At 61.4% G+C, this 26405-nt stretch overlaps 4 protein-coding genes across 4 annotated transcripts in view; 2 read left to right on the top strand and 2 right to left on the bottom strand.

The window, feature by feature from the left end:
• Positions 1-1076: 1076 nt before the first annotated feature.
• Positions 1077-12575, bottom strand: TMPRSS13 (transmembrane serine protease 13). The gene is made up of 13 exons (XM_057382540.1): positions 12421-12575; positions 7838-8012; positions 7515-7616; positions 6740-6862; positions 6526-6655; positions 6254-6346; positions 6075-6118; positions 5660-5819; positions 5404-5576; positions 4939-5037; positions 4591-4733; positions 4340-4492; positions 1077-4246 (listed from the first exon to the last, which is right to left on the bottom strand). Exons 1-13 carry the CDS (start codon positions 12439-12441, stop codon positions 4232-4234), a joined length of 1431 nt encoding a protein of 476 aa, XP_057238523.1. The 5' UTR covers positions 12442-12575; the 3' UTR covers positions 1077-4231.
• A 2679-nt stretch (positions 12576-15254) lies between these two features.
• On the top strand, positions 15255-19308 carry IL10RA (interleukin 10 receptor subunit alpha). The gene is made up of 8 exons (XM_057382546.1): positions 15255-15492; positions 16194-16314; positions 16403-16581; positions 16822-16988; positions 17324-17468; positions 17601-17725; positions 17837-18456; positions 18682-19308. Exons 1-8 carry the CDS (start codon positions 15429-15431, stop codon positions 18995-18997), a joined length of 1737 nt encoding a protein of 578 aa, XP_057238529.1. The 5' UTR covers positions 15255-15428; the 3' UTR covers positions 18998-19308.
• A 2464-nt stretch (positions 19309-21772) lies between these two features.
• On the bottom strand, positions 21773-25600 carry SMIM35 (small integral membrane protein 35). Its single transcript, XM_057382545.1, has 6 exons — positions 25354-25600; positions 24334-24517; positions 22877-22993; positions 22549-22582; positions 22269-22398; positions 21773-22063 (listed from the first exon to the last, which is right to left on the bottom strand). Exons 2-5 carry the CDS (start codon positions 24347-24349, stop codon positions 22293-22295), a joined length of 273 nt encoding a protein of 90 aa, XP_057238528.1. The 5' UTR covers positions 24350-24517; positions 25354-25600; the 3' UTR covers positions 21773-22063; positions 22269-22292.
• The window catches only part of TMPRSS4 (transmembrane serine protease 4), a 9041-nt gene continuing 7323 nt past the window's right edge, over positions 24688-26405 (top strand). The window contains exons 1-2 of the mRNA XM_057382530.1: positions 24688-24796; positions 26216-26392. Coding sequence (XP_057238513.1) covers positions 24688-24796; positions 26216-26392 — 286 coding nt within the window. The remainder of the gene's footprint in view (positions 24797-26215; positions 26393-26405) is intronic.

Here is a 26405-nt window from a genome sequence, read left to right as displayed (position 1 = left end):
AGCAGCAAACACAGCCAGATGAGCGGGCAAACACGGCACAGCTTCGCTGTCCTGCTCCCTGGACAGGGCTGTGGGGCTGTTCACAGGRTGGCCCAGTTCACAGGGCTTCAGTCACATCACTCAGCCACATCTCAGGGGCCACCCAGGCTTGGCTCAGTTTCAGGCACACCCAGGACCTGTTACCGGCCCCAAATCCGCAGAAAACCTTTTGGGATCACCCAGACAGACCCTTTGGGTGTCACCCAGAGCAGCTCAGGAACCAGCCACGCTCCACACAGCCAGGGCAAAGCTCTGTGTGACAGAAGGGTGGGCAGAGATGCTTTGGAAGCCCTGTCACAGCTTCGTGGCAAGGTCCAGTCCATTCCCATCAGCCAGRGAGATTTTGGGAGGGAGATTTGGGAGGGAGATGCACATGTAACACAGGAACAGGTGGGAGCAGGGCATGGGCACCACTCCCTCCCAGGCCAGGCTGGCACACCTCGCTCTGCCCAACTCCTGCTGCCCCGGAGAGCCGCTTCTTCTTGGAAAAACACCTCAGCAATGCAGTCACCAAGGAGCTGGCTCATCCCCTATTAACTCCAACGCATCTCAGATAGAAATCAGGCACTGATGGCACCGTTCCACAGCCATTTTCCCGGTTCCAGTAAAACATAAAAAAGAAAATAAACCAGCAGTGGCATTTCAAGGCAATTATTCAAAKGGTCAGGAGATACAGACCAACACCGAGGAGCTGGAAAACATCAAGTCCCTCTAATGCATGGGGATAACAGGATAAGGCTGTCAGTTCCCCTGCAGGGAGGGACGCAGGGATCGAGCCAATATAATCAAGTTTTGGGCTTCACTGACCTCATCTGCTTCTCAGCTGTCATTATCCACGGCACACAGTGAAATATTCAGGTGTGACCATGCCCTGGGCTCTGCAGAGGCCCCAGCACAGATCTCCCTCATAGCAGCAGCCAGGACACAGCTGCTTGTGCTCTGTGCTCTCCTTCCCTTGGTTCTTTATTTACAAATTTCCAAGGCTCTGCCACAAGTGAGTAGAATTGAAGAAAAAAAAAAATAGGAGCGTAGATTTTTTTTCTTCCCTGTACAAATTCAAAATAGAGACCCCAATGTGAATATGGGAAGGGAAGCGTCCCCTGTGCTGCTCTTTGTGGAGGAAAAGAGATTTCCCCTCCCATTTCAAGGTCTGTCCCTGTAATGCCAAACTTGGAAATCACCTGTTCAGTGGCAACGCAGCCCTCGGCGCCATCAGGGACACAGGAGAGCCGAGCAGTGACAAAAGCTGCGTGTAGCCATAAGGCTGCGTTTACCCCAATAACATCATTTTCCATCAGGTCCCAGTCATTCCTTGTGCCCTGAACCCCTGCAGGAGCAGGGATCAAGCAGAGGCTGCTCTGAGGTTCCTGCTCTCCCCCGTGGAGCCCTGTGACTCCGTGCCAAGTGATGATGTTACTGACCATGGAAAGGAACCAATCCCCAACTGGAGGAAAAGCATTTTTGCAGGGAAACATCATCGCTGAAACCCTATAAACAAATCTGTTTTGACACAGCAGAACAAAGAGCTATAAAAGGAGAGATCGGGAAAACCACCGCTAATGGGTGGTAATTCACGTGGTGCCCGCCAGGCTGTATTTTTGTAATTTCTGTCCCTTTGGGACACTGGACTATGATTTCCAGAGCACAGAGGAACATGGGAACAGCCAGGACAGATGTGGGGTCACGCTCAGCACCCCATGTCACGGAAGATGCTCTGGAGGAGGATGTGGTGAGGAAGAAAAGGGCTTTACAAGAGCCACAAGTGATGGCCTGGGCTGTCCCGGGAGCTCCTCGGGACTGAGCTGACACCCACCACAACTCTGCTCCCCCAGGGTGTGGACAATGCCCCAGGAGTGGTGTCCAAGACATCAGAATTTGGGAACAGCGTGACAGGTGACAGCCGTGGCCAGGYGGCTCCACGGGAAAATAATCACTTCTAATCTGCTTAGAAAACTTCATCCCTTGGGAAAACACAGCATACCTGCCTGTGGGGCTGGGGGAAGACCCTGCTGGATGGAAGGTTTAAAGAAATAAATTAAATTTGTGTAAGGGGCTGAAATCCATGGCAGAGGAGCAGTTCCCACATGAGCTGAAAGGGGGTTACCATCACTGCTCCCAGAAACACAGCTCTGGCAGGATCAGCTCTTACTGGGTTCCAATTTTTGGGTTAATTCTTCCCAAAAGATCTATTTCTCCAGCAATAAATCACGGTGAGGTGCTGCTCCATGGGGCAAGCTCCAAATCATCCACAGAAACCCCCAGATCCCCGAGAGCCTCTGGACAAACCTCMGCCTGGCTCTGTGCCTTAAATCCCACTGGATTCCCACTTGAACCGGACCAAAATAAAACAGAGAAGCCAGGCAGGGCCCCATCTCTTACTCAGGATCAGCTGCTTCTGTTTATGGGAAATTGTGGTGCCGTCAGCGCTGCCCACGCGGGGCAGGCACTGCAACGCTTCCATCCTCGGAGAGAGGGGAGCAGGAGCCCCCCAAACCCCTCCCCGGAGCTCAGCAGGGCTGCCCCGGCCCTTTTCACAGGTTACRGAGTGAGAACAGCCCTGGGCTCTGCGCGCTCCATTCCTCCCCCATCCGTGGGAGGTTTCTGGGCTGCTGCTCYGAAAAGGGATTTGAGGTCAGGCTGACTCAGTGCATCCCAAAAGGCACCGACTCCCTTTGTTTCGGTTCAGGCCCGGGGCAGCCACCCAGCACCGCTCCAAATCCATGGGAAGAGAGGCAAAACAAGGAATTCACCCTCCCCTTCCCATCAGGTGGCAGCCCCAGTCCCAGGGACGGGCAGGTGCTTTCTGCACACCCAGAACCAGAGCAGACCCGCKGTCCAAAAATCCCAGCACAAACCACAGCTGCCCATAACCTTCTCCAAGGGAAGTGGTCAGTGCTGGGGACACAGGGGATGTTTCCAGAACCCGAGGAACCTAAAACATCGCTTTTCTCCCAGCCACGAGCAGTAACACAGAGGGTGAAGGGCAGGAAGGGCCTCTCCATCACACGCCCTCTCTCCAGGGATCCTTGGTACCTTGGCACTTCGCTCTTCCTTTCCAGCCCATCCCGAAGAGCCATCTCCACGTGGAGCACTGCCAAAACATTTATTAGAAGAGTGCAGGCTGGCCAGGCTCCACGGGACCCCGCTGCAGCTGACCACAGGGCTAGAGAGAGGAGCAGCCGGACTCTGCTGGCCCTGGGGGTGTCCCCGCGCCCCCAACATCCACAAGGAGACGCAGGCGTTTGTTTCCTCGAGGGCAATGTGTCCCTGCTGGGGCGTGGGCAGGGAGGAGAGGCTGGCAGTGCCCCCACAGCAGGCAGGAGGCAGCGCTCGGGCACTGCAGAGCTCCCAGCAGGGAGATCCCGGGTTGGCTCACAGCGGGCACTGCCCGGGATGGCGATTGCCCTGCACCACGGTCCGGCGTGGCCTTTGGCTGCTGCTGGCTTCTGTCACCCCTGCTTTGGCTGCTGCTGGCTTCTGTCACCCCTCCCACAGCCACACGAGGGTGCAGACCCGCCCCAATCCTCCCCGGAGCAGAACGAGAGCGGCCGCAGCGCTGGGAGGGAGCGCTGGCACGGAGAAATAAATGAACGGGCATTTGTCTCGCAGGGAGGGACAGCGAGTAAAAGGCGCTTCCTAAATCCATCCACAAACACGAGAGCAGCGGCCGCCCCTCCCAGAGGGCGCAATATCCGCACCYCGGGGCTCCCCTGCGCGACAGAGCCGCCAGATCACTGCCGACAGAGCTGCCACATCTGCACCCCGAGGTGGCACAGCTGTGACCTGGCACGGGGAGAGAGTTCCCTGTCGGCGGGCACTGCTGGCAGCCCCTCAGCGCCACGATCCTGCCAGGAAGCACTCGCACACCCTGTCCAGACAGGTCTATTTACAGGAGAAGAGCCGCGGACGCGGGGCAAGGAGGTGTCCCCCAGCCAGCACGGCCAGCCGCTGGCACGGGCTGTGTCCCCCCGGGCCCGGCCGGGTGCTGTGCCCAGCCACCGCGTCACCCTGGCACCGGCTGAGGGCAGGGTCACTTTGCAGGCGCTGTTTTCAGAGTTCGGGGRCAGCCACAGCTCCCTGGCTGCACGGACAGTCCAGAGAGAGGCGGGGGATTGGCCGGTGGCACCGTGTSCTGGCAGCAGCCCAGGGCAGTGACCCGTGCCAGCCGGAGAGGCGAGTGTCCATCCCGCTGTTAGTCGTTCTCGCTCTGCAGGGGACAGAGAGGAGAGCAGGGTGAGGTGCCAGCCCAGCCCAGCCCCTCTGCAGGGCCACCCTGCCCGGCACAGCCCTGTCACCTCACCTCCATTTTGCTGTATATCCAGCTGAGGAGCTTTGTCACACGCGTGTACACTCCGGGCTTGTTCTTCTGGCCACATCCTGTCCCCCAGCTCGTCACCCCAGCCACGTACCAGCGRCCGTCGTCCTCRCAGACYARRGGCCCTCCGCTGTCACCCTGGCTCAGAGGGGCAGAGCAGTGAGGAGGGGGCACAGGAGATGCCCCTCGGTGGGTACCCAAASGGGGCAGCTCTGCCCTGGAGTGCCCCAGCTCACCTGGCAGGCGTCCTTCCCTCCCTGCAGGTACCCGGCGCACATCATGCGCGGGGTCAGGTAGCCCTCGTACACCTTGTCGCTGTTGCAGATCTTGTAGTCGATCAGCTTCACCTCGGCCTCCCGCAGCTTCGGGGAGGTGTTATCTGCAAGGCACGAAGGGTTGTGGGGCCTCATCCCCCTCCCCGGCCCCGCGGCAGCAGMGGCGGAGGAAGCGGCTGTTTCTCACAGCTCGCATTTCTGCAAAGCCGCAATCGGGAGGGCGATCCCGAGAGTTTTCGGTGCGGGGAAGCGCTCGGGGAGCGCAGCATGGGCTGGAGCCGCCCGCGGGGAGCCACGCTCCTCCCTCACCTTCATTCTCCCGGGTTTTCCCGAAGCCGGTGATGAAGCAGGACCGGCCGGTCTGGAATCGCTGGCCGTACATGGGCAGGCAGGCGGGGCGGACCTGGGCTGCAGGGACACGGGATGGGAGCCGGGAGGGCAGGGAGAGAGGGAAGGAGGGACGGAGGGAGGGATGGATGAGTCACCCGGGACAGAAATCGCCCCAGCCCTGCAGCCAGGGAGGAGCGTGGGGCGCACGAAAGGGTCCCCTCTCTGCCCACCCCAGCAGGGTCTCCCCGGCCCCGCTGAGCCCAGGGCTGTGTGTGCCACACTTTTCCTGGCCACGGGACCGGCGAGGTGGCCACAGCAGAGCAGGTGCTCCAGTTAGCAGCAGCCCTGCACTCCCCATGGTTCCGAGGCTCCTGCCCATCCCCAGATCCTCCATGTGCCCCAAAAACCACCCCAGCCAAGCCCGGGTGAGCTGTGAGAGCTCACCTGAGAGCGTCAGCGGCCTGGAGAGCTTCATGAGGGCGATGTCGTAGTCGTCGTGGTCGTCGCTGTAGTTGGAGTTGATGATGACCTGCGACACGGGGATGCCCTCCATGGGCTGCTTCAGGTCCGACACCCCTCCGTACACCTTCCAATCGTCCAGGATCTTCATGCTGTTCCTGGCAGGGCGAGATGGGGCAGGAGGGAGTGAGAGCCGGGCCGTGGGGCTGGGCTGGGTGCCCGGGCTGGCCGCAGCACTCACATGAAGAAGCAGTGGGCAGCAGTGAGCACCCACTGCGCGTCGATGATGGTGCCGCCGCAGATGTGGATGGGCCCGTACTGCACGCTGACCTGCCACGGCCATTTGTTCACTGACGTCTCCTTTCCCCCGATGATCCGGCCAGAAATCCTCTGCCCGCAGGCTGCAGGGGAGAGCAGGGCTGGGAGGAAGCTCAGAGGGACGGGGARCATGGGGGGGACACACAACACCCCCACAACCCAGGGGCACCACGTTCCGAGGGGCACTGGGGACCAGGGAATGCAATATCAATTTTCTGTCACCCAGACAATTTCATGGAAAATGCCCCATTTGCCAAATCGTCTGCAGAGAAAGGGAAAAGTGCTCCCAAGCCTGAAAAGGGGGCCCACCCTTGGCCTTATCGCAGCCTGCTCCTTACTTGTGCATCGGAGAGAGACGTACTTTCCTGTGAGACACTGGGAGCTGCAGAGAGAGCAGGGAGAGCCAGCCTCAGCCCCATTGCTGCGGTGCCCGGGCAGGGACAGGGCAGGGAGGGGAGGGACAGCCACCCTCGGCCCCTGGGCTGGGCAGGGGCAGGGCAGGAGCTGATCCCGGTACCTGTTGAGGCTCTGCTGGATGGTGTCTCTCTCCTCAGTCACCGTGAGGCTCTTGCCAGGGACACGCAGGGGGATGAACTCGGTCTGTGACGCACTGGGAGGGGAGAGCAGAGGCAGCGAGGGTCACCCCATGCAGGCACTGACCCCTCGGTCCCTGCCCTGTGCCCRGAGCGGCGCTGGACACGCCGCCTTCCAGAGGGAAAACACAACACCGGGGGGAAAAACGCATCAGCCCCTGCACCAGAGCAGAACAACCCATCCTGCAGGAATTACTTCTGAAATCCCAGCTGCCGGCAGGTTTTCCTGGAGAAGGACTCGTCCCAGTCACTGCTGCACACCGGCAGCCACTGGCTCTCGGTGCTGGAGTAGACGTGGAGCAAGGACTCGTCGGAGGAGAAGCGCACTGCGGGGTGGAGCAGGCGGCTCAGGGGTGCCCGGCGCCCCGGGGCTCCCCGGGCTCCCCCCGTGCCWGCTCCCAGAGCCTCACCACAGCCCAGCTCGTCGCTCCTCTGCGAACAGTCGACGATGCCGTCGCAGCGCACGGCGCTGTCCTTGCAGCTCTCCGCCGGCTCCTTGTACACGATGCCCGTCTGTGACCGCCAGAACATGACTGGAAAGAGGAGAGGGCCATGCTGAGGCCAGGGCTGGCCATGGGTGAGGGGCTGTGACCCACCGGGGTGGGCATCCAGAGTGTGCCAGGCTCAGGGCCATCCCCAAGCACCGGGTGTGAGCGTGAGGAGTGTTTGAGCCAAGTGAGGGGCAGCTGGACATGGGGCCGGGGGAGGACTGACCACCCTGAGCACCCCCTGTGCTGCCCAGCTGCTGCAAACCCCTCTCCYTCCATCCCCAGAGAGATGCATTCATCCCGGGAGTGCTTCAGACCCGGCTGGATGTCACCAGGGTTAAAGGGGTTCATTCCCTGTTGCCTGTGCCTGTTCTGCCCGTGCATCACAATTTATTGGCAGATCCTGCCTCGGGTGGGTGCTCCAGTGCCCACCACAGCGAGCCCAGCAGAAAGAAAGCACATTGCATCCYCCAGTCCCCCAAACACTGCCACCAGCCCAGGCAGCAGATCTCCTTTTCTCCTTCTCCCAGCTCCCATCTCTCCACCAGATGTCAGGAACACTCAGGGAATGGGAAGAGCAATCGCTGCCTCTGGGTTTCCCTCTGGCTCTTCCCAGCATGGGTATCCCCAGCCTCTGCTGACCCCCAACCCCTCTGAGGTGCCCTCCAGGAGCCACCCGGGCCAGGCCCCCACTCACAGAGCAGGATGAGGGCGACGAGCAGCACGATGAGCACGGAGACGCAGAAGATGAGCGCAAGGCGCCGCTGGCTCATGCAGGGAGCTCTGAACATGGAGGATCCTGGCAGCAGGGCAGAGGCAGGGTCAGGGGTGGGGCAGCTGCCTGTTCAGAGCCCCCAGACCCTGCTGGGAGAGCAGGGCTGTGCACACCCCAACCTGCGCTGTGGTCACCATCCTCTCCCTCGCACCCCAGGGAAACACCCCCTGTGTTTTGGTGCCATCCCCACCTCCCTCCATCCCTCCCCATCCAGGGCCAGGGTTCTCCCTGATCCCCATCCTTACGTGTGCTCTCACAGGCCGAGCAGGGGCTCGGGGCCGGRCCGGACTCGGGGCTGTAGGGTTTGAAGCTGATGCCCAGGACGTTCTCTCGGGGCGGCGGAGGTCGGGCACCGAAGATGCTGCTGACCGTGGACACATGGAGGAGGCTGGGGGGCACACTGCTGGGCGAGGCAGTGGTCTGTGGGCACAGGGGACTGTCACCAGCGGTGGCTGGTGCCCGTTGGAGAGTGCCACCCCCCAGATGTGAAGGGAAAAGCGACACAGGACGGAGCTGAGCCCTCCGGCCCCACAACCAGCCTGTTCCTCACCGTACCATGAGCCTTGGGCACAGCCACCACTCCAGCGCCTCTCCCTGTGCCAGTCTGAGCCATGTCCCACCCAGGATGGCCCCAAACCTGCTGTCCCTGGGCTTTTCCCCTTCAGGTGGCTGAACTTCCCGGAGCCATCCCAGCGAGCCGAGCAATCAGCCGGGTATTTGGCATGGTGACAGTCACGCTGTGACTGCCCCAGTTCCACGGGGCCAGTGCCCCAATTTATGCATCTATCCTTAATTAGCCATTTGAAAAATACAGTGCAATTTCCAGCTGTCATTTAGTAATACATAATAATCGGTGTTTTCCAAGCCCTGAAACGTCCTGCACCCTGGAATGCTGCTCTGCAGTTGTGTCACTCCCGATTCATGAATTCAGGAAAGAATTATGTATCTATTCAAAGGAATTATGTTTCCTTTCCTCAAAATACGCTCTTCCAAATGCTCCTTCAGTGACAGAAGCCGGAGCCTCTCGTTTTCCTTCAGAGAGGACCTTTGAATAAATCCCCAAATAAATGCTGCTTCCTCTGCCTTTTGTAGGATGGATGGGGCTTGGAGGAACSTGGTGGAAGGTGTYCCTGCCCATRGCAGGGGCTGGAACTGGAGGAGGTTTGAGTCCCTTTCAATCCAAACCATTCTGGGATTCTGTAACAGCGCTTCTGAAAGGGAACCCAGGGAGGAGTGGAGCCACCACCCCACAGGGATCGCTCACCAGCCAGAATGGGCTCTATCATCCCTCGGGTAAACCGCCTCTGATTTTTGGTCCTGCACTGCTAGAGATCACTTCTGCCCATGACAGAAATCATCCCTGTCCCTGCCAAGCCAGCGAGCACAGCTCCGGGACGGGCAGCGATCGGGCACACGGGCACAGCAGCGGCACTGATGAGAGCCCCCCTCGCCCTTCCAGCCGGGTTTTCTCTCCCCTCGTGCTTCCTGCCGGGAACCAGAGCCCTCCTGAGCAGCCGTGAGGCTCGCTCTGTGTCAGCCCGGCTGTGCCCTCCCTCGCAATGCCGTGGTGTAACTTCCTGGGCATTATCTGTGAGTCACGGTGCCGGCGTGGCCACGCGTCCCGCAGCACACCGGGGACACGCCTGCCCCGCTCGGGCTGTGCCTGGAGCTCATCCATCCCCGCGGAGCCGGCGGCCACAGCTCCCCGSGCTCCGGGAGCGGCCGGGCCACCCGCCCTGGCCAGCAGCGGGCTGTGCAGGGCCACCCCCCGGCGCAAACCTCCTCCCACCCCCGCGGGGCCGCGGCACGGGTGCCGCTAATGTCCCCTGGCCACGGGGAGCCACCTCCCCACGCGTGGCGAGCTCTCCTGCGYGTGGGGAGGAGCGGAGAGAGGCGCTTTCCGGGGCAGAGACACTTTCTGTTTCACAGCATCGCCCCACTCACCCCCTCCCCGCAGCAGGGACGAGCCTGGGTGTGCTCCAGGTTTCCCTGCACATTTCCTGCCTTCTCCCAAAGGTTCCAGGGAGCCCAGCAATGTTCTCCTCGAGGCTGGGGAGGGCTGGAGGGTGCCCTGMTCCTTGGTGCCCTCCCCTAATGAGCCTGAGCAGTCACAGCGCTGATGGGATTTCAGTTTTCAGGTGCCCACATCGTGGGGCATCCCTGGGTGCCCTCAGTGCCCACTGTGGGTGTCAGCCAGAGCTGTGGCAGCTCGAACAAAGCAATGTGGGGATGCCAGGAACCCTCCCTGGGAAAAGAATTTGTCCCGTCCACGTATAAAGGAGGTTTTTGTAAATACTCTTTTACCCTGGCGTTTGTGTGCTATCTCCTCCTGTCTGATATTTCACCTCTCACCCTGCAGCTGCTGTAACCCTTTGCTTATCAGACCAGCAGAACTACAATCCTCCAAAGGAGAAACCTCTCCATCACACCCAGCTTCCCCCAGGGAGCCAGCAGCACTGGATGCCACAGCACTCCCACCTCCGGAGTGCAAATATATCAAATTAACACCGAAATGTGCCACAGGTCAAACTGCCCTGAGCGCTCCTCAGCACAAAGCACATGCCCCTTCTTACRCTCAGGTAAACTTTCAGCCACTTGTTTCCTTAAAAGTCTAAAGTCTAAAGAATTGTGGGAGCCTATCAAAGCAGGTGGCAGAGCTGCTGGCACGGGCTCCAGGTGAGCARTGCAGGGCCCCTGTGGCAGAGGAAACAGCAGCAGTTTTGCAGAGATGTTTCTGTGGAGGAGAGCGTGTGACCCCGGTGAGTGAGCACTGCTCCTGCCCACAGAGCCTTTACTCATCCTTCGCTGGCTTTTGAGTAAAAGTCAGAGGCAGAGCTGAGCCCCGACRCACGTGTGGCTGCGGTTGGAGGCCTTTCCCCTGCTCCCTTCTGCAAACACAGATCCGTGCCTGAGGCGGCTGTGGGGAGGGGAGCATGGCCAGACCCTGCCTGGGCACAGGGGGCTGTCACAGGACAGCCAGGAGGGACTCTGGGGACACTCGGGGACTCCTGGCCAGTGACACTGCCTGTCTGCAGCACGAGCCCTTTGCCAAAGCTGTCAGGAGTGTGAACACCCCCTCACTCCCTCTGCCTGCTCCAGGGCTCGGAATGGAGCTGGGAGAGGCACCCAGACCAGGGACAGCAGCCCTGAGGTCCCCTCTGCACCCTGTCACAGAGGGAAGGCCCCAAAGCAGGGCAGCAGAGGACAATCACCAGGGAAAGGCGGTCCAGGCCGGGCTGGAGGCTCAGCATCCAGGGAATTCAGCCAGCAGACACCCACAGTTTCGGAGTGGGAGGGAAAGAGGAAGCCAGGGAGCACCTGAGTGTTGCAAACAGATCCAGGAGCCAAAGGACACAGGAACTGCCCAAAATGCAGAGCATCAGGAGGGGAGAGAGGGACACAGCCTGGCTGCAGTGGACTGGAAGGAGCTGCCCCAGTGGGTGACCRTCCTCCCTGGCCGCCCTCACCACGGCTCCAGCTGCTCACAGCCCCGTGTCCAGCCTGGGAACTCCCTCACCTGCTYGTGARGYRCCGATTGTGTGTGCAGRGCAGCTCAGCCAGCACACAACAGGGACATTGTCCTGGCGGGGACAAAGCCGTCCCCAGCCTCTGAGAGCCCCCATCCCTCCCGGTGACACCGTCCYGCTCGAGTGCCACAGGGGAGAGGGGCCTGCCTGGGGGGGACAGAGCCCACCCAGAACGGGGTGAGGGGCACTGCCCAGACCCCAATCCACACAGGGAACTGAAATCCCAAAGCACGCCAGGGACACTTTGCAAAGTGACTGTCGGTAAAGCCAGCCCCGTGTGGCCAGGGACAGACCACCCTATGCCAGCACCCTTTGGGCACAGATCCCAAAATGTTCTGGGGGGTGAGGAACTCACCTCATTCCACAGAGGGGCAAACAGAGGCCTGGAAAGGCAAAGCGACCCTGCTGTGGCTGCAGAGCCAAGGATGGCTCCTGGCACCCCTGATGGCCATTTAATCCGAGTGACAATGCCAAGGTGGCCCAGTGGGATTGTCCAGTATTGGGCAATTGTCTGTGTGTGTGGGCACCCCAGTTTCTGCCCCGCTGTCCCCAAGATGCAGTGATGCCACCCTGCTTTGGGGCCACTCCTCAGACCCAGCCAGGGTCCAGCACAAACCCGCAGTGCCCCCGCTCCTGGCTGTCACCCCCACGCCGAGGAGGGAAGAGCACGGGGTTAGAGCTGTCCCTGCCTCGCCGGGAGCCCCATCCACCCCGTCACCGCCGCCTTTGTTCCGGATGTCGCTGGCACGGCCGGCGCTGCTGAGCTCGGTAATTACTCGCTGCCTCGCCCGGTGCCCAGCCGGGATGGATGTTTTCCTCATGACAGGATGCTCAGCAGAGCCCCACATCCAGGGCTGCGCAGGTCCCAGCCAGCCCATCCCAGAACGGCGCTGGGAAAACTGCCTGGAGAGCAGGCGAGGGGAGCAGCGGGGCTGTGCCCACCAGTGCAGCGCTGCTGGAAAGTGGCACTGGGCTCAGGGATGTGCCAGGCAGCACCGGATCCCTCTGACAGCACCAACTGTTCCCCCCAGCTCGCAGCTCCGAGAGCCCGACCCCTCTGCCAGCCCAGAGCTGGTGTCAGGGATGCTGCTGTCCCTCCCTCCGTGTGCCGGGGGTGTCAGAGGTACCAACTCCCCCGGCAGCTCCCCCAACTCCTTCTCCCTCCGGCTGCTGTGAAGGAACACCCGGAGAGCAGAAAAGAGAGCGGACCCTCCACCCAACCCCGAGGGGAGCGGGTCCGGCCAGCCCCGGAGCGCCCCTCGCCCCCAGCCGGGCCCGAGCCCGGAGCCGCCCGCGCTTACCGGGGATGTTTTGCCGTCCATGGGCCGGGATCGGGGTTAGGCTGGGCTCAGAGCCTCAGAGCYCCGGCACGGCCATGCCAGCAGCGCGGTGCCGAGCAGAGCCAGCTCCGCGGGGCCGGGGCAGGAGGCGTTTGGCGAGCGGGCTCGTACGTCAGTGCCCGCGCCGGCAGCAAACCTGTCGGACCTGCCGCCCGGCTCCGCCGCCGCCGGTTTCCCAACCGCTCCGGGCACAGCCTGCAAAACACCTGCCCCGCGCCGGCCGGCCCGGGATCTGGGGCAGGGGAGCCTGGGGAATCTGCTGAGACCTGGCCCCAGGGAACAGGAGCATCCCGGGGCTCCTCGCTGCTCTCCAGCCCACCCCAGCCCCGATTCCTCCCCTCTGTGCTCACACACAGCTCTCCTGCCCGGCCAGGTGCAGAGGAAAGGATGCACAGCCCTGTCTAACCCCAGGAAAAGCTCTCTGGTGTGACCCAGAAGTCAATATTCCCTGTTCCAAGTGCAGTGAAATGCCATTTCCCTCTGGTTTCTCTAGAGACATTTTCACTCCTTTGCTAATGCGTGATGCTTTTTCAAGGAGCCAGCAGCTCCTCATGCTCCTCCTGCGGGCACAACCTGGGGGTGACCAAAAGCTCAGGTAGAAACAGGTAAAAATATCCAGATTAAAGGAAAAAGGCCTGACTTCATTCTGTGCATTCTGATACCCACGACCCGCAGTGCCACACGTTTCTCCTGGCATTTTTCATGGTGTGAGTTCCCTGTTCATCCAGCTCCCCACCCACACCAGCTCAGCAGAAGGGCAGGGGACGAGCAGGGACATCCAGGCTGGGAGGATGGCAGAACCCCTTTCCTTTCCAGGCTGGAACAGCTCTCTGACCCCTCCTGCTCTCAGGATCCCCGCACCCTGGGGTGGCTCTGAGCCAGCCCTCACTTCTCTGTAATTTTCACAGGTAGGAGTGGTTTTTGGGGTTTTTTGTTTGCATTTTGCTCCTCTGCAGGCTGTGCCTGCACTGAGCTGCATCCCCAGACAGCCCTGAGCCAGCCGTGCCCTCCTGACCTGCTGCATCCACTTCARAAAGGGATTCTCAGAAAACAGCTCCAGGTGACAACTCCAGGAATCATTCATTGCTTGCTGRTGTTTCCACAAAGCCACCTACGGCRGGCAAGTTCCAGAGAAYAGGGTGTGTGGTTTGACTCCAGCAGTCTGATGGTAAATGTGAGCATCTCCCAGGTGAAATCCTCACCTTTCCTGCTGGTAACTGCTGCTGTGAGCCCTTTTCACACCCTCCCGCCCTTCCCAGCCAGCAGAGGAGTTAAARCACACAGCCAGAGCCGGCTCCACCGGCCCAGGAGAGCGCTGCAAGCCCCAGGCATGAGGGAATTAGGAAGAGGATCACTGTGCTCTGCTCTGTCCTGCAGCAGGGCTGTGCAGAACCAGCCCTCCGGCCCCATCCCTGCCCTGCTCGGWGCAGCATCACCGCTCTGACCCCGCTGGGAAAACATCCTGAGGGATACAGGCAGGGAAACACACGGACTCAGGCGCTCCTGGGCTGGGTTTCTCTGTGGTGTGTCCATAGGGAGGCATTTCAGGGTCACTCAYGTCACCCCCAGGTCACCCTGTCCCCTCACCCCGCAGAGCTCAGCTGCCAGCCCGGGTCCCACTTGCCATCCAAGCATTCTGCAGAACTCTCRTTCCTCCTCAGCCTCTTTCATTTTCCCCTAAGCTGCCAACCACTTCTCCCAAACCCCGGAACCGCCTCACCCACGGCTTTTTCACAAAGCTCCCGCTGTCCCGGGTTTTGCTCCCGTTGCTTTTGATTGTCATTATCTTACACAAAACACACTCTGTGGCTTTGTGTGGGACGGAATGTGCTTCATTTCRGGACTGCTCAGCTCAGGGGCTGTCAGATGTGACTCAGGGCTGAGGGCAGAGTGCAGGACAGAGAGCAGAGTGCCCAGGACAGGGAGGAGATCTGCTGCTGGTGCTCTGGCCAAGCTGTGAGTTGATGGAAACCCTTGGTCTTTAGGAGGAAGGATAAATCAGGGAAAACAGCAGAAATCTCCCACCTTAAGTATTTAAGATGGTTCTGCAAAGAGGAACCTGAGGTCCTGCATGTCTGTGCCCACCATGGCGCTCTCTGAGTGTGTGCAGAGCCCTTTTGGTTTCTCTTGCTCATTTTATCTGTGTCCTTTCTACTAATTCCCCAGTGGGAAACACCATTTTTTGATGAAAATCACCCTCCATCACATTGGGGCCCCAGGAAACCCCTCAAGCAAGCTCTGAGGCAAAGCAGAGMACTCACTGGGTGGTGATTCTGGTCCCAGCCTCACCAGACAGGCAGGACATTACCCKGGGTCAGACCCCACAGCCAGGGGACCACAGCCATTCCTGGGGGGCTGCCAGACCCCTGGGGACACTGTCAGACCCTCTGTCACACTGGGTTCCTGATGTCACCCCTGTGTGCAGGGTATTCAGGGCACAGCACAGCCCAGGGGGTGTCACTTGGAAATGGAAATGGAGAAATGGGAATTGTCAGCTCAGCCCAAAGGAGGGGAAAGCCAGAACCCTCTCCTGGCACTCCAGGGCTGGTTAGAACCTGGCTTTAGAACCAGGATTTCCCTGCTGGCAGCACAGGACACGGTGCCGTGCTCAGGTCACTCACCTGTGCCCAGCTTTTAACATCTCATTCCGTAACAAAGCAGCAAAGGCAGAGACACCATTTACTTTTACTCGCCTTTCTCAGCACTGCCCCGCTCTGCTCAGAAAMCCCCCCAGGATTCTTCCTTTAAAGCTGCAGTCGGAAATGCCCAGCCCGGCCTGAGGCTTYGGCTGGGGCTGAGTGGGTGCGCAGCGAGGAGAAGTGGAAGTGGCTGCGAGGTGACTCTGCTGGCGCTGCCTGAACGCCTCCGAGACGTCACTGAGCCGGCCCCCGGGGGAAAAACGAGCGCTCAGCTCCCTCCGAGACAGAGCCCTGCGCTCACCGGGCTGCCGCGGAGGATGCTGAGGGGCCATGGTCCCCTCTGCCACCGCCCTGGCGCTGTGCCTGGCGCTGCTCCTCGCCTGTCCCACACACGGTGAGTGTCCTGAGCGGGTTTGCAGCCCCGTGGCTCCGGGTGGGTTCCTTGGGACGGGAGGGAGCGGGCAGGGAGGGGGTTGGAGGGACAGTTTGGCTACCTTGGCTTTGGAGCAGGACACAGCCAGGGCTGCCTGCTCTCCGCTCGCCTTTCAACGCTGTTTAGGAGCCCGAGGGCTCAGCGAGGGTCACCAACCTCGCTTGTCGCCACTGGTGTGACCACGTAGCCACAGTGCTAGGCTGGGTATTTGCCAGCAGACGGTTGATGGGGAAACCTTCCAAGGAAAGGTGGCAGATGTTATCAGCGGGGCTTTTCTGCCAGGTGACAATACCGAAATCAGGCGGGAGGTGTGAAAAGGTCTGGTTTCATCCAGGCAGCARATGAGCAAAACAGGAAAGCCGAGTCCCAACAGCGCTGGTGACAAACGGCAGGGAGTGGGGGGATGCAAATGCAGCTCCGTTCCTAGGGCAGAAAAACACAGAGAAACAGAAAAGCACGGTTCAGCTGTTCCCAAAGAAAGAGGAAGGACAGGAGGGGGATGAGCAAACGCTGGAARTCAGAAAACGAAATCCGGGGAAAGGCTGGCGTGTTTCGGGTGGTCAGCACTGTTACGCCACGGGGTGATGGCCCAGGAGGCCGTGTCCCTGTCACACTGGGGGACAGCGCTGTGCAGCCCCCCCTGACCCCCCGTGTGTCCCCAGGGGAGCGGCTGGCGAGCCCCCGGCGTGTGCGCTTCGCCGCGGAGGTGGCGCGGCACCTGCTCAGGTGGGAACCGGGCCACGGCTGCCCCAGCAGCGCCCGCTACGACGTGGAGTACAAAGTGTGAGTAACCGTGACGGAACAGCGGGGTTCCGCCCTGCCCCCGGACCTGATTCCAGCTCTCTGCTCACCCCTGCTGCTCCTCCCGCAGCTATGGCTCGAGTATTCCCTGGACAGCCGTCCCAGAGTGCCGGAGRAGCTCGGGGCTCTCCTGTGACCTCACCGAATACACCCCGGACCCCGAGCGGCGCTACTACGCGCGGGTCAGGGCCGTGTCCGGGAGCCACACGTCCCCCTGGCAAAAGAGCAGCGCCTTCTCGCCGCAGGAAGGTGGGTTGGGGTCTGTGTTCATACACCCCGCGCTGGGGTGGCGGGGACAGGGTGCCAGAGTGCCTGGGAAGAGCTGTGGGATGGGGAAGAGCAGGGGTATTTCCCTCCAGCGGGCTGCGCAGCAGGGTGGGACAGCCCGAGGATGGGTGGGACAGCCACAGCTCGCTCTGGGGCTGCAAAAGCTGACAGCTGTGAACAGGAAACAGCCCTGAGCTGCTCCTGTGGCTGATCTGATTCCAGCCAGCCCCCGCCTGGTGGGCCAGAGCCTCTCCGTGASCGGCAACGCCATCCAGGTGCGGCTGCAGCCGCTCCTCCACTCCGGGAACGTCACACAGGAGTACGAGGACTTCCAGAAAAACATGGCCCGGTACCTCGTGTACGTCAGGAGGACACAGGACAACCAGACGGTGAGATGAGCTGCTGCTCCCGTGCTGTCCCCATCTGTCCCACACGGCGCTGCTCGAGTGGAAAACTGATTGATAAAGCAATCCTGTAGGACTGAGCTTTCTCACAGCCTTGGCATCACTGAGAGGTTTCTCTGCTCATTTATGGCAAATTCTCCAGCTCTTGTGGGGGTTTTGGGTCCAGCTGCTGTCATCGTTATGGCAGCACACCCTGGGGACTTTTCCCAGGGACAGCGGAGGGGGAGGAGGGAGGGAAGCAGGAGCTGGGGGCTCTTGGAGCTGGGGGCTCTCAGGTGCTCAGAGCTCTCAGAGCTCAGCCCCTGCTGTGTTTTTTGCAGCTCAGAGTGGTGGAGAGCAGCGCAGAGTTCACCATCAGTGAGCTGCTGTGGGGCACACGGTACTGCGTGAGCGTGGAGCTCAGCATGGCCAACCGGCCCGGCCGTGCCACCCGCACCCACGAGCACTGTGTCACCACCGGCCACCGTGAGTGCCACCCGGGGAGGGGACAGTCCTGGGGTGCAGACCCCGCCAGCCTCCAGGCCCTGGGCTCCAGGGCAGCCTCTCTGTGCTGTGTGCACTGAGGAATGACCCTCTCCCCCCTCACCTCTCTCGCAGGGAGAGCAGAGCTCCTCCCCGCCATCCTCGGCTCCACCTTCACCACCCTGCTGCTCCTGGGCCTCCTGGGGGCTCTGCTGGCACACACCTACACAAGGAAACCTGTGAGGACACCGTCTGTGCTGGTAAGGCACCGTGTGTGTCCAGAGGCAGGCTGGGGGCTGGGGAGCGCTGCGAGAGGCAGGCAYCAAGCAGGGATCCAGCACAGCTCACTCCCCTCTTTCTCTCCCTCCCAGAAGTCCTTCATGAAGCAGAGCTCGCTCTGGGTGGAGCATGAGCCCCCATCCTCGGGCAGCCTGGATGCAGACCCCATCCAGCAGCTCTTCCTGACCCACAAGGAGCCCCAGGCGGACAGCAGCCCTGGCAGCAGCACCAGCACAGCCCGGCTGCCCCTGGAGCAGGGCTGGAGGCTCCCAGCGTGGCCCAAGGAGCGGCTGTGCCCGCTGGAGCCCGCGGCGAGCAGAGACAGCAGCGGCACCAGCACCGACAGCGGCATCTGCCTGCACATCCCCTCCTCCTCCTCCTCCTCCTCATCCTCCTCCTCCCTGAGCTGTGCCGCGGGCCCCCAGGGCTACAGGCAGCAGCTGCCCGCTGCTGAGGACAGCGGGGTGGGCTTGGACAGCCCCTGTCCTGCTCCTGGCCACTCCTCTGGCAGTGGGAACAGCAGCCTGGGACAGCCCGGGCTCTGCGCTGTCACCGGCCAGCAGGACGTGACATTCCGGGGGTACCTGCAGCAGGCCAAGGGCACCGTGGAGCCTCAGAGACACCCGGAGCGGGGACTGACCCTCCCGGGCTGTGCAGGGTCCGTGCAGGGCCTGGGCAGTACCAACACCGGGCTGGACACTGCGTGCACCACGCTGGACACTGCGAGCTCTGGACTGGACACTGCGTGCACCACGCTGGACACTGCGAGCTCTGAGCTGGACACTGCGAGCTCCGGGCTGGACACTGCGAGCTCCATGCTGGACACTGCGAGCTCTGAGCTGGACACTGCGAGCTCCAGGCTGGACATTGCGAGCTCTGAGCTGGACACTGCGAGCTCCAGGATGGACACTGCGAGCTCTGAGCTGGACACTGCGAGCACCGAGCTGGCCATATCCAAAGGGTACCTGAAACAGTCCTGTCCCCTCACACAGGATCCATGCCGAGCCCCTGCCAGGGACCTTTCCAGCCATGTGGAGCCCCAAATCCCCACTCTGCTGAGCTGGGGAGCTCCAGGTGCTCCACTGAGCTCSAAAGGCAGCCCTGAGCTCCTGAAACCCCCCTTGGACCTGAGCATCTTCGACAGCCCTGACCTGCTGGTGAYGCTGCCGCTCGTGTCCAGCCTCAGCTCCGACTGGATGACCATCAAGCCCCTGAGCCAGCTCGGTGGGGACAGCAAGGACAGCCGCCTGTGACYCTGGGGCCACCAGCCCCGCACTCTGACCCAACTACCTCGCCTGCCCCCTGCCCTGGGGAGCAGCCACCGGATAAGCTACGCCGACCCCTGAATGTCCACAGTGCCGGGCCCACGCACGGCCCAGGAGCAGCAGCTCTGGCCCCAGTCCTGCTGTGGGCACCCCCAGAGCGTCCCTGCAGCCAGTGCAGCTAACGGGGCACAGGGATGGGATGGGCTGTGCTGGAGGGGCTCATCCCACCTTTCTGGATACACCAGGATGACTCCCAAGGGTGTCTCTGCCTCCTCAGCAGCCCAGCACAGGGACAGGGCCACCCTTGGGGCCTGGGCCAGCCCTGTGCTTCACTCTCGCCCATCCTGGGGCAGCACTGGGCTCCTCCTGCTGATGCCCACACTCCTGATGCCATCCTGAACTGTCACAACCCCGGCAGGCTGGCATCAGCACCCTGCCTGACCTCACCCTGCAGGAGCAAGGGGCTTTCCTGACCCTACAGAGACCCTTCAGCGYCCAGCCCCTCTGGGAGAGCCCCAGGACAGGATTTGGGATGAGCCCAGCATGAGCCAGGGCAGTCATACCCACACTATTGTCCATGTTCTGCCACTGTAACAGCCATTATTTATTGCATTGCTTTGGTAAATACAGAAAGGATGTGGTGTTGTTTATTTGGTCCATTTGTCCCTTCATCCTCTCCTGAGGTCAGGCTGAGCTTTCTGTTTCCAGATTTGGACGTTCCCCATCAGCAAAGGGTAACGTGCCTTTGCTTCACGTGGGGAAGGAGGAGCAGCTCCACATCACAKCTGGGAAAAGGAGAACCCAGCCAGCTCTCAGAGAGCTTCACACGCACCGGGATTCCTGGGGGGTGTCCCAGGGGAATTTGTGGGGGAACCCACCAGAGGAGCAGGAGAAAAAAATCCTAACCCTAACTCTAACACTAAACCCTAATCCTAAACCCTAACTCTTAAACCCTAACCCTAAACGCTAGCCCCTAAATCTGACCCAAATCCTAACCCTAAATCTTAACCCTAACCCCTAACTCTAACCCTAAATCCTAACCCTAAACCTTAACCCATAACCCTAAACCCTAACTCTAAACCCTATTCCTAACCCTGACCCCTAACTCTAAACCCTATTCCTAACCCTAAACCCTAACTCTAAACCCTATTCCTAACCCTAAACCCTAACTCTAAACTCTGTCCCTATCCCTATCCCCATCCTGGGCAGCTCACAGCGATTCCAAAGGGATGCCCATCCCAGGGGACAACACCCAGGGACATCAGCAGGGAACGACAGGAGCAGAAGGAGCCCAACCCGGGGTGCAGGGAGCCATCAGAGGTGACACTCAGGGCTCTGCCCCGCAGCTCGGCCATGGGCTGGGCTCATGGGATGATCTCAGAATTCTTCCCCAGCCCGGTCGATTCTGTGATGCTGCGAGCGGCTGTCGTCAGAGTGGAAACAGGATGAGACAGAGCAGCTCTGACTGCTGAGGGCACAGGGAAGTTCTTCTGAAAATCGCTCCATTTCCAGGAACCCTCAGGGTGGGATAGTCCCAGTGAAGCTGCTGGTGGAACCCTCCTGGGGGAACGTGTTTTCCAGGTGGAGGATGTTCGGGTTTGTTTTCAGCRCAGGCAGGAGGAGGGGGCTGTTCCTTGCTGAGTTTCCTTCTCTGAAATCCAACGTGGCACTCCTCACACGGGATCCATCCCTGTGTCCTGCCTGTGGAGCCTCCTCCTGCCCCTCCACCGGCCCCATCTCTTCTGCCTCTTCATATTTTGGGGGTCGGAGCTTTTTGCTTTCATCTCTATTTTTTTCAGCTTCCTCTGGAACACAGAGTCATCAAAAACGTGGCTTTTTTTTTGTTGTTTTTCTTTTAAACGCCTCTGACGTCAGAGGCTGAATCCTGTGTCGTACAGGGCTCTGCTGGCTCCTGCTCACCACAGAGGGCTCTCAGAGCCCAGGAGGTGCCATTTCCCCCTCTCCATGACCAGATCAGAGATCTCCCTTCAACCAGGAGAAAGCCACAAACCACGGGGTTCAGCTTTGACAGCCGAGAGCACAGATGGTCCCTCGGATTCTCTGGAAATCCCACTCTGTCCTCACCGGGCTCTCCACACACAACCGCGTGGCTCTCATGAGTTTTTGTTAGTTTTTCAATTTTCAAATGAATGGTTCCAAGGCCCCCCATGCCCTTTCCATGGCCACAAAATSTTCCCATGGTTGCTCTCCCGATCCAGGCACTTCATGGTCCCTTGCTCTGCCCAGACTGAAGGCAGTTGATGCAAAAAAATCCAGGAAAAAGCTCACAGGGGCTTTCCGAGGAATTTCCTTGTGGTGTCAGTGTGGAGAACCAATTTCTATGTTGGTATGGATGAGGAAGAGGAGGTCTGAGCCAGATTTCCCATTTCCTTGCGGTGTTTTCCGCAGCTGCACAAATCCATCCCCACAATCTGGGGCTCMTGGCTCTCCTCCTTGGCTGCTTTCCTAAGGAACGGTCTGGGGCCAGGTCTGCTGGGCATGCAGGGAGCTGGGGGGGCTCTGAGCCGTGGGGAATGGCTGCTCTCTCCAGGATGAGTGCTCTGGAACCCTGGGATGGGGCTGCATCCTCTTCCCCCATCCCAAAATGCGGTGCCAGCCCCAGGACCCCATAATGGCTGGAGAGGGGCAGAGAGAGAACTGCAGCTGGAGGAGCTGCCCAGGGATCCACGGAGTCGARTGTCCCTCTCTGGTGACATTCCAAACCCGAGGGACCTCGGACCAGGGGGTSTCCAGARRTCCCTTCCMRCCCCAACCCTTTGTGGTTCTTGTGAAGCTTTTTCAGCAACAGAAACTGCAATGTTTTCATTTCGGTCGAAATCCAAAGTATTCAGGGGCTGGTTTTGCAGAAGTGAAAAYGGAGGCATTCCCCCGGATGGTTTTGGTTACATTTTGGGTTGTTCTGGGTGGAGGGGGGTGAGAGGCAGCGAGAGGAAGCGCTGCAAGAGCAGCCGGGCTCCAGTTCTGTCCCTTTGTCCCCRGCCACGTGTCCCATCCCAGGCCGGGGACAGTGCGGAAGGAAACACAAACCAAAGCCTGTGAGGGGAGAAACCAAAACCCAGGGAAAGCCCCTGCAGCCCCACAGCCACAGGGGTTTTTGGGTGGAAAATCCTTGGGACTGTCCTGGGGAAAGCTGTGATGCCCAGGAGGTTTTGGGGCACAGTTTTGGACTCCACAGAGACACCCATGGGCTTGCTGGAGGACAGGGGGACAGGGACAGGGGGACAGGGATATGTCCTACCTGCTGGCCAGCCCAGCTCCCTCCTCACTGCCCCTGGTTGTGGAAGGGCTCGTAGCCACTGCCCGCTGTGCCCAGCGAGCCACTGATGCTGAATGGTGGCACCAGTTCCAGTGCCACCGACCCCAGCCCGCTGCAGGGGAAAGCAGAGATGTCACCAAGCTGCCTGTGCCCCTGCCAACAGCAGAGCTGGCTGGATTTGGGACTGGGGAGGGGTGTGACACCTCGGTACAGAGCAAAGGAGCTGCCAGCCCGCCCCTGGTCCCCTCATGCTGTCACTCACCGCGAGTGGTAGAGGTTGAAGACAAAGTCAGGCCCTGGGGAGGTGGGAGAAAGAGGAAGGTGAAGTGTCAGAGCCGCGTGAACCCATGAACCCCCCTTTGCTCTGCCATGAGTCTGTGTGGCAGGGTGGGGACAGGCAGGACAGCCAGCGGGACAGCACCGGGACATCGCTGTGTGTCCCCTCCTCACCTCAGCGTGACCCCGGCTTGGTCCAGAGCCCCCAGCACGGGGGTATCCTGTGCTCCCATATCCCAGCGCCCGCAGCCCTGTGCTCTGAGCCCTGTCCCCGCTGTCCCCTGCCCTGTCCCCTGTCCCCTGCCCGTACTCACGGCGCCGGGAGCAGCCCCACCGGTACCACCGGATGAAGGTGTAGCCAAAACTCGCCAGAATCAGCAGGGCCAGCCCAATGCCCACGGCAACCCCGAACACTCTGATGGGGTCGTGTCCTGGAAAGCAGAGGGAGGAGGGGCTCTGCACCAGACAACGCTGCGAGGCTGGGGTTCGATTGTCACCTGCAGGTGACACCTGGGAGCTGGGGACAGCTCTGCAGCATGTGGGGACGGACTGCACCCTACAGGGCTGCTCAACACCGTGGCACAGAGATTTTTGTTACCCCAAAAAGCCCCACGATCCYGTCATACAGCCACCACCTCTGCTGTCCCCGGCGGGCTGGCAGCTGGGGCGGTCACTGGCCACCCTGCCGGTGCTGTGTCCCCGCTCGCACCCTCTGGKTGATGCTCTTTTCCCGGTGGCGCTGGGAGCCGCCGGCGAGCGCAGCCGGCCCCATTTCTGGGCTGGCGGTTCCCTCTAGAGGATGCTCCTGTCAGGACGAGCAGCCTCCTGCCGCCAGCGCCGGGCTGGGGCGGGACACGGACGGAGCTGTGCGGGACCTCTGCGGGCCCTGCACCTTCCACCCCTCCCATCCGCAGGGTCTGGCAAAATCCAGCACCGCTCAGTGATCCTGGAATCGTCGGGAGGACGCCAAGGTGCCCAGCACAGCCTCTGAGCACCCATTCCTGCTCTGCCGGGGCTGTGCCAGGAGGGCACGGGCGGTTCGGGCACTGCCCCGCAACACGGGCAGGGGGCACAGGGACGGCGCTCTGCGCAGCACCGGGAGCGAGCAGACAGCGGAAAGGGATGAGCTAAGAGCTAAATTTAGGCAGATGCCAGCGGAGTGAGAACACTTCCCCTGTGGTCACGGTGTTTACACAGTGAAGAAGGTCCCAGGGCGTCCTGTCACCGCAGCGCTCGCTCCACCTGCCGGGATCCGCCGGGATCCGCCGGGAGCCGCAGAGCGCCGGGCCCCCGCTCCAGGACCGCCTGTCCTTCCCTTCCCTTCTCCCACCAGCGCTAGGGACACATGGGTGGCCAATGTCCCCTGCTTCGGCTGGGCAGGGCCGGGCTGGAGCCCCGGGACCCCCGGCCTGGCTGAGCTCCCGGAGCTGCGGCGGCCGTGACTCACGGCGGGAGCTGCGCACAGGAGCCAACGTGGTGCAAGARCCTCCCTGAATCAGCGGCGGCCGAAACTGCCCCGTCCCCACGCCCACTGCCCGTGGGAGGAGACRGCGTCATGCCCAGGCCCTGCCCCTGCCGTGGGTGGGAGGTGTTCCTGCCCTGGCGCCCTCGGGAGCAGCGATCGCCACATCCCGGGGATGGCTCCGAGCAGCAATGCCATCGGCAGCGGGCCCAGCTCACGGGGCAGAGGGGAGGAAGGTCCCCAAAGCACTGGCCATGCCATGATCATCCCATCTGTGCCCCGTGAGGGGGGACAAGGCCACCCACTGACCTGTCCGGGTGTCCATGTCCCTGCGCTGTGCCCCAGGGGCTGCTCAGGCTGTCCCGGGCTGGAGCTGCTGCTGCAGAGCCCTGCRGGTGCTGGAGCCTGGCACGTCCTGCCTGTCCCCTCCTCTCCCGGTGACAGCTGCCTCACTGCAGCGAGGCTGGGCACCAGTCCTGGCCCACTGGTCCGACTGGTTCGCAGGGAGAAAGCAGAGGAGCTGCAGCAGGCGCGACAGACGGCACGGCCGTGCCCAGCCCAGCCTCCCCTCCCGCCTGCGGGGGCAGCTCTGCGAACTGGGAGCACTGGGAGCACTGGGAGCACTGGGAGCACTGGGAGCACTGGGGACAGCGACCTGCGGGGATGCAGAGCCAGCAGAACGCAGAGAGGACGAGGGGAATTGCAGCCCCCAGGCCCCGGCAGTGCCCAGCTCAGAGGGATCGCTCCTTGCTGGACAGTGCAGAGCACAGGGGTGAGCTGTGTCCGTGCGCCTCGGGGAGGGCTGTGGTCACCCACTGACCCCTCCCTGACCCCAGGCGGGTGGCCGGAAGCCCGAGTCATGCCAGGCTCTGCAAACGGAGCCGCACTCCAGGAAGCAAAGCCTCGGAGGCGCGCAGGGCTGTGACACAACATCTGCAAACCTCGGCTGCTTCCTCAGAGCCTTCGGAACCTCGGAGGAGGAAGAGCTGTTCCTGCCGTGCCACCTCCCTCCCCACGGCTGCTCCCGGGCTGCTCTCCCTGCCACGGCAGCGGGGCTGGCACTGGGATGCTCTGGGGAGGCTGCACGGACCCACCAGGGCCCCAAGCTCTGCCCAGCTCCCCAGTGCTGCAGCCCCTAAACCATTTTTCAAACTGAAATCTCCCACAGTAGCACAGGCACTCTCTGGATGGACCTTCCGTCCGTCCATCCCTCCCTCATTCTCTGGGCATCACATGGACAATGAGGATGGAGATTGGAGCCAGACGAGACCTCTACACCTGCCAAGGGGGCTGGAACCTCAGTGTGAACGTGGGGAGGGTGTCCCTTACCTGCAGAGCCACAGCTGAGTCCCTGGGCAGGCTCTGGGAGCGGGCAGGATCCCCGCTGGCAGGGATGAGCTGGCACAGCGGTGGCACAGCTCCGTGACGAGCGGCAGGTCGGGGTGCTCCGCAGTTTCCCGTTGGCACAGCCGCGCACCTGGCAGCAGCGGGACCGTTGGGAAAGCTGGATTAGCRCAGGAGGAGGGGTAATTGGCTGCTCGGCACATCCTGCACACCCAGCACTTCCAGTGGGAGGGCAGAGGGCAGCTCACAGCCTCCCCGACCCCGGCCCGCTCCCCGTGCCACCCTCACCCCGCTGGGGCAGCGGCTCCTGCACACGTCAGCCTCCACCCCATCCCGCCAGGCTCAGCCAAGCCTCCATCGCAGASGGATTGATTATTCCTGGTTAATCACAGACCCATGACCCTCAGCCATCCCCGAGAGCACCCCACGGTCCCCCCGGGCTAACATTCCATGGGTGCCCATCGCCTTCCCTTCAGCTTCCCCCAGCGCTGCCAGCCGTGCCCTGGCGCTGCCGGGGACACACAGACCGAGTGACCCGAGAGCACAAACTCTCCTCCTTTCCTCCTCCACCTACTCAAACCTCGCTTTGAAAACAACCCAGCGCAACGMGGAAGAGCAGGACAAAGAGCGGGATGGCAGTGGATCCTCTTATCATCAGGAGGAGCAGGAAAAATCAGTCGGTGCACTTGTGATAAGCTGTTTGGTGACAGCAGCCCCACAGGTGAGTCACCCTCGAGTGGCAGATGCTCGGGAGATTACCGCAGGTGATGGTGCTGCTGATAGACCGGTGTTGGATTACAATACAAACCATAATTCCTGTTTCACAACTCCCCCTGTGGGTTTTAAGGAGGGCCGGGGCGGTCCTGCCCCAGTGAGAGCGCGGCGTGGGCACAGAGCGCAGGCACCGGGGCGAGGGAGCATCTCCGGCCCGGCTTCTGGGCACCGGGGCACCGCAGTCCCGCAGCGGGGACATCTCCCGGCTTTCTGCAGGCGGAAAGGACCGCGCTGGAGCTGGATCAACATGGTGAGCACCGGGA

This window comes from Malurus melanocephalus, unplaced genomic scaffold, assembly GCF_030028575.1.
Source record: "Malurus melanocephalus ecotype Western Australia unplaced genomic scaffold, MMel_1.1 scaffold_574, whole genome shotgun sequence".
Taxonomy (NCBI): domain Eukaryota; kingdom Metazoa; phylum Chordata; class Aves; order Passeriformes; family Maluridae; genus Malurus; species Malurus melanocephalus.
Note: the sequence above shows the minus strand (reverse complement) of the source record. Positions and strands in the feature narration are given on the sequence as shown.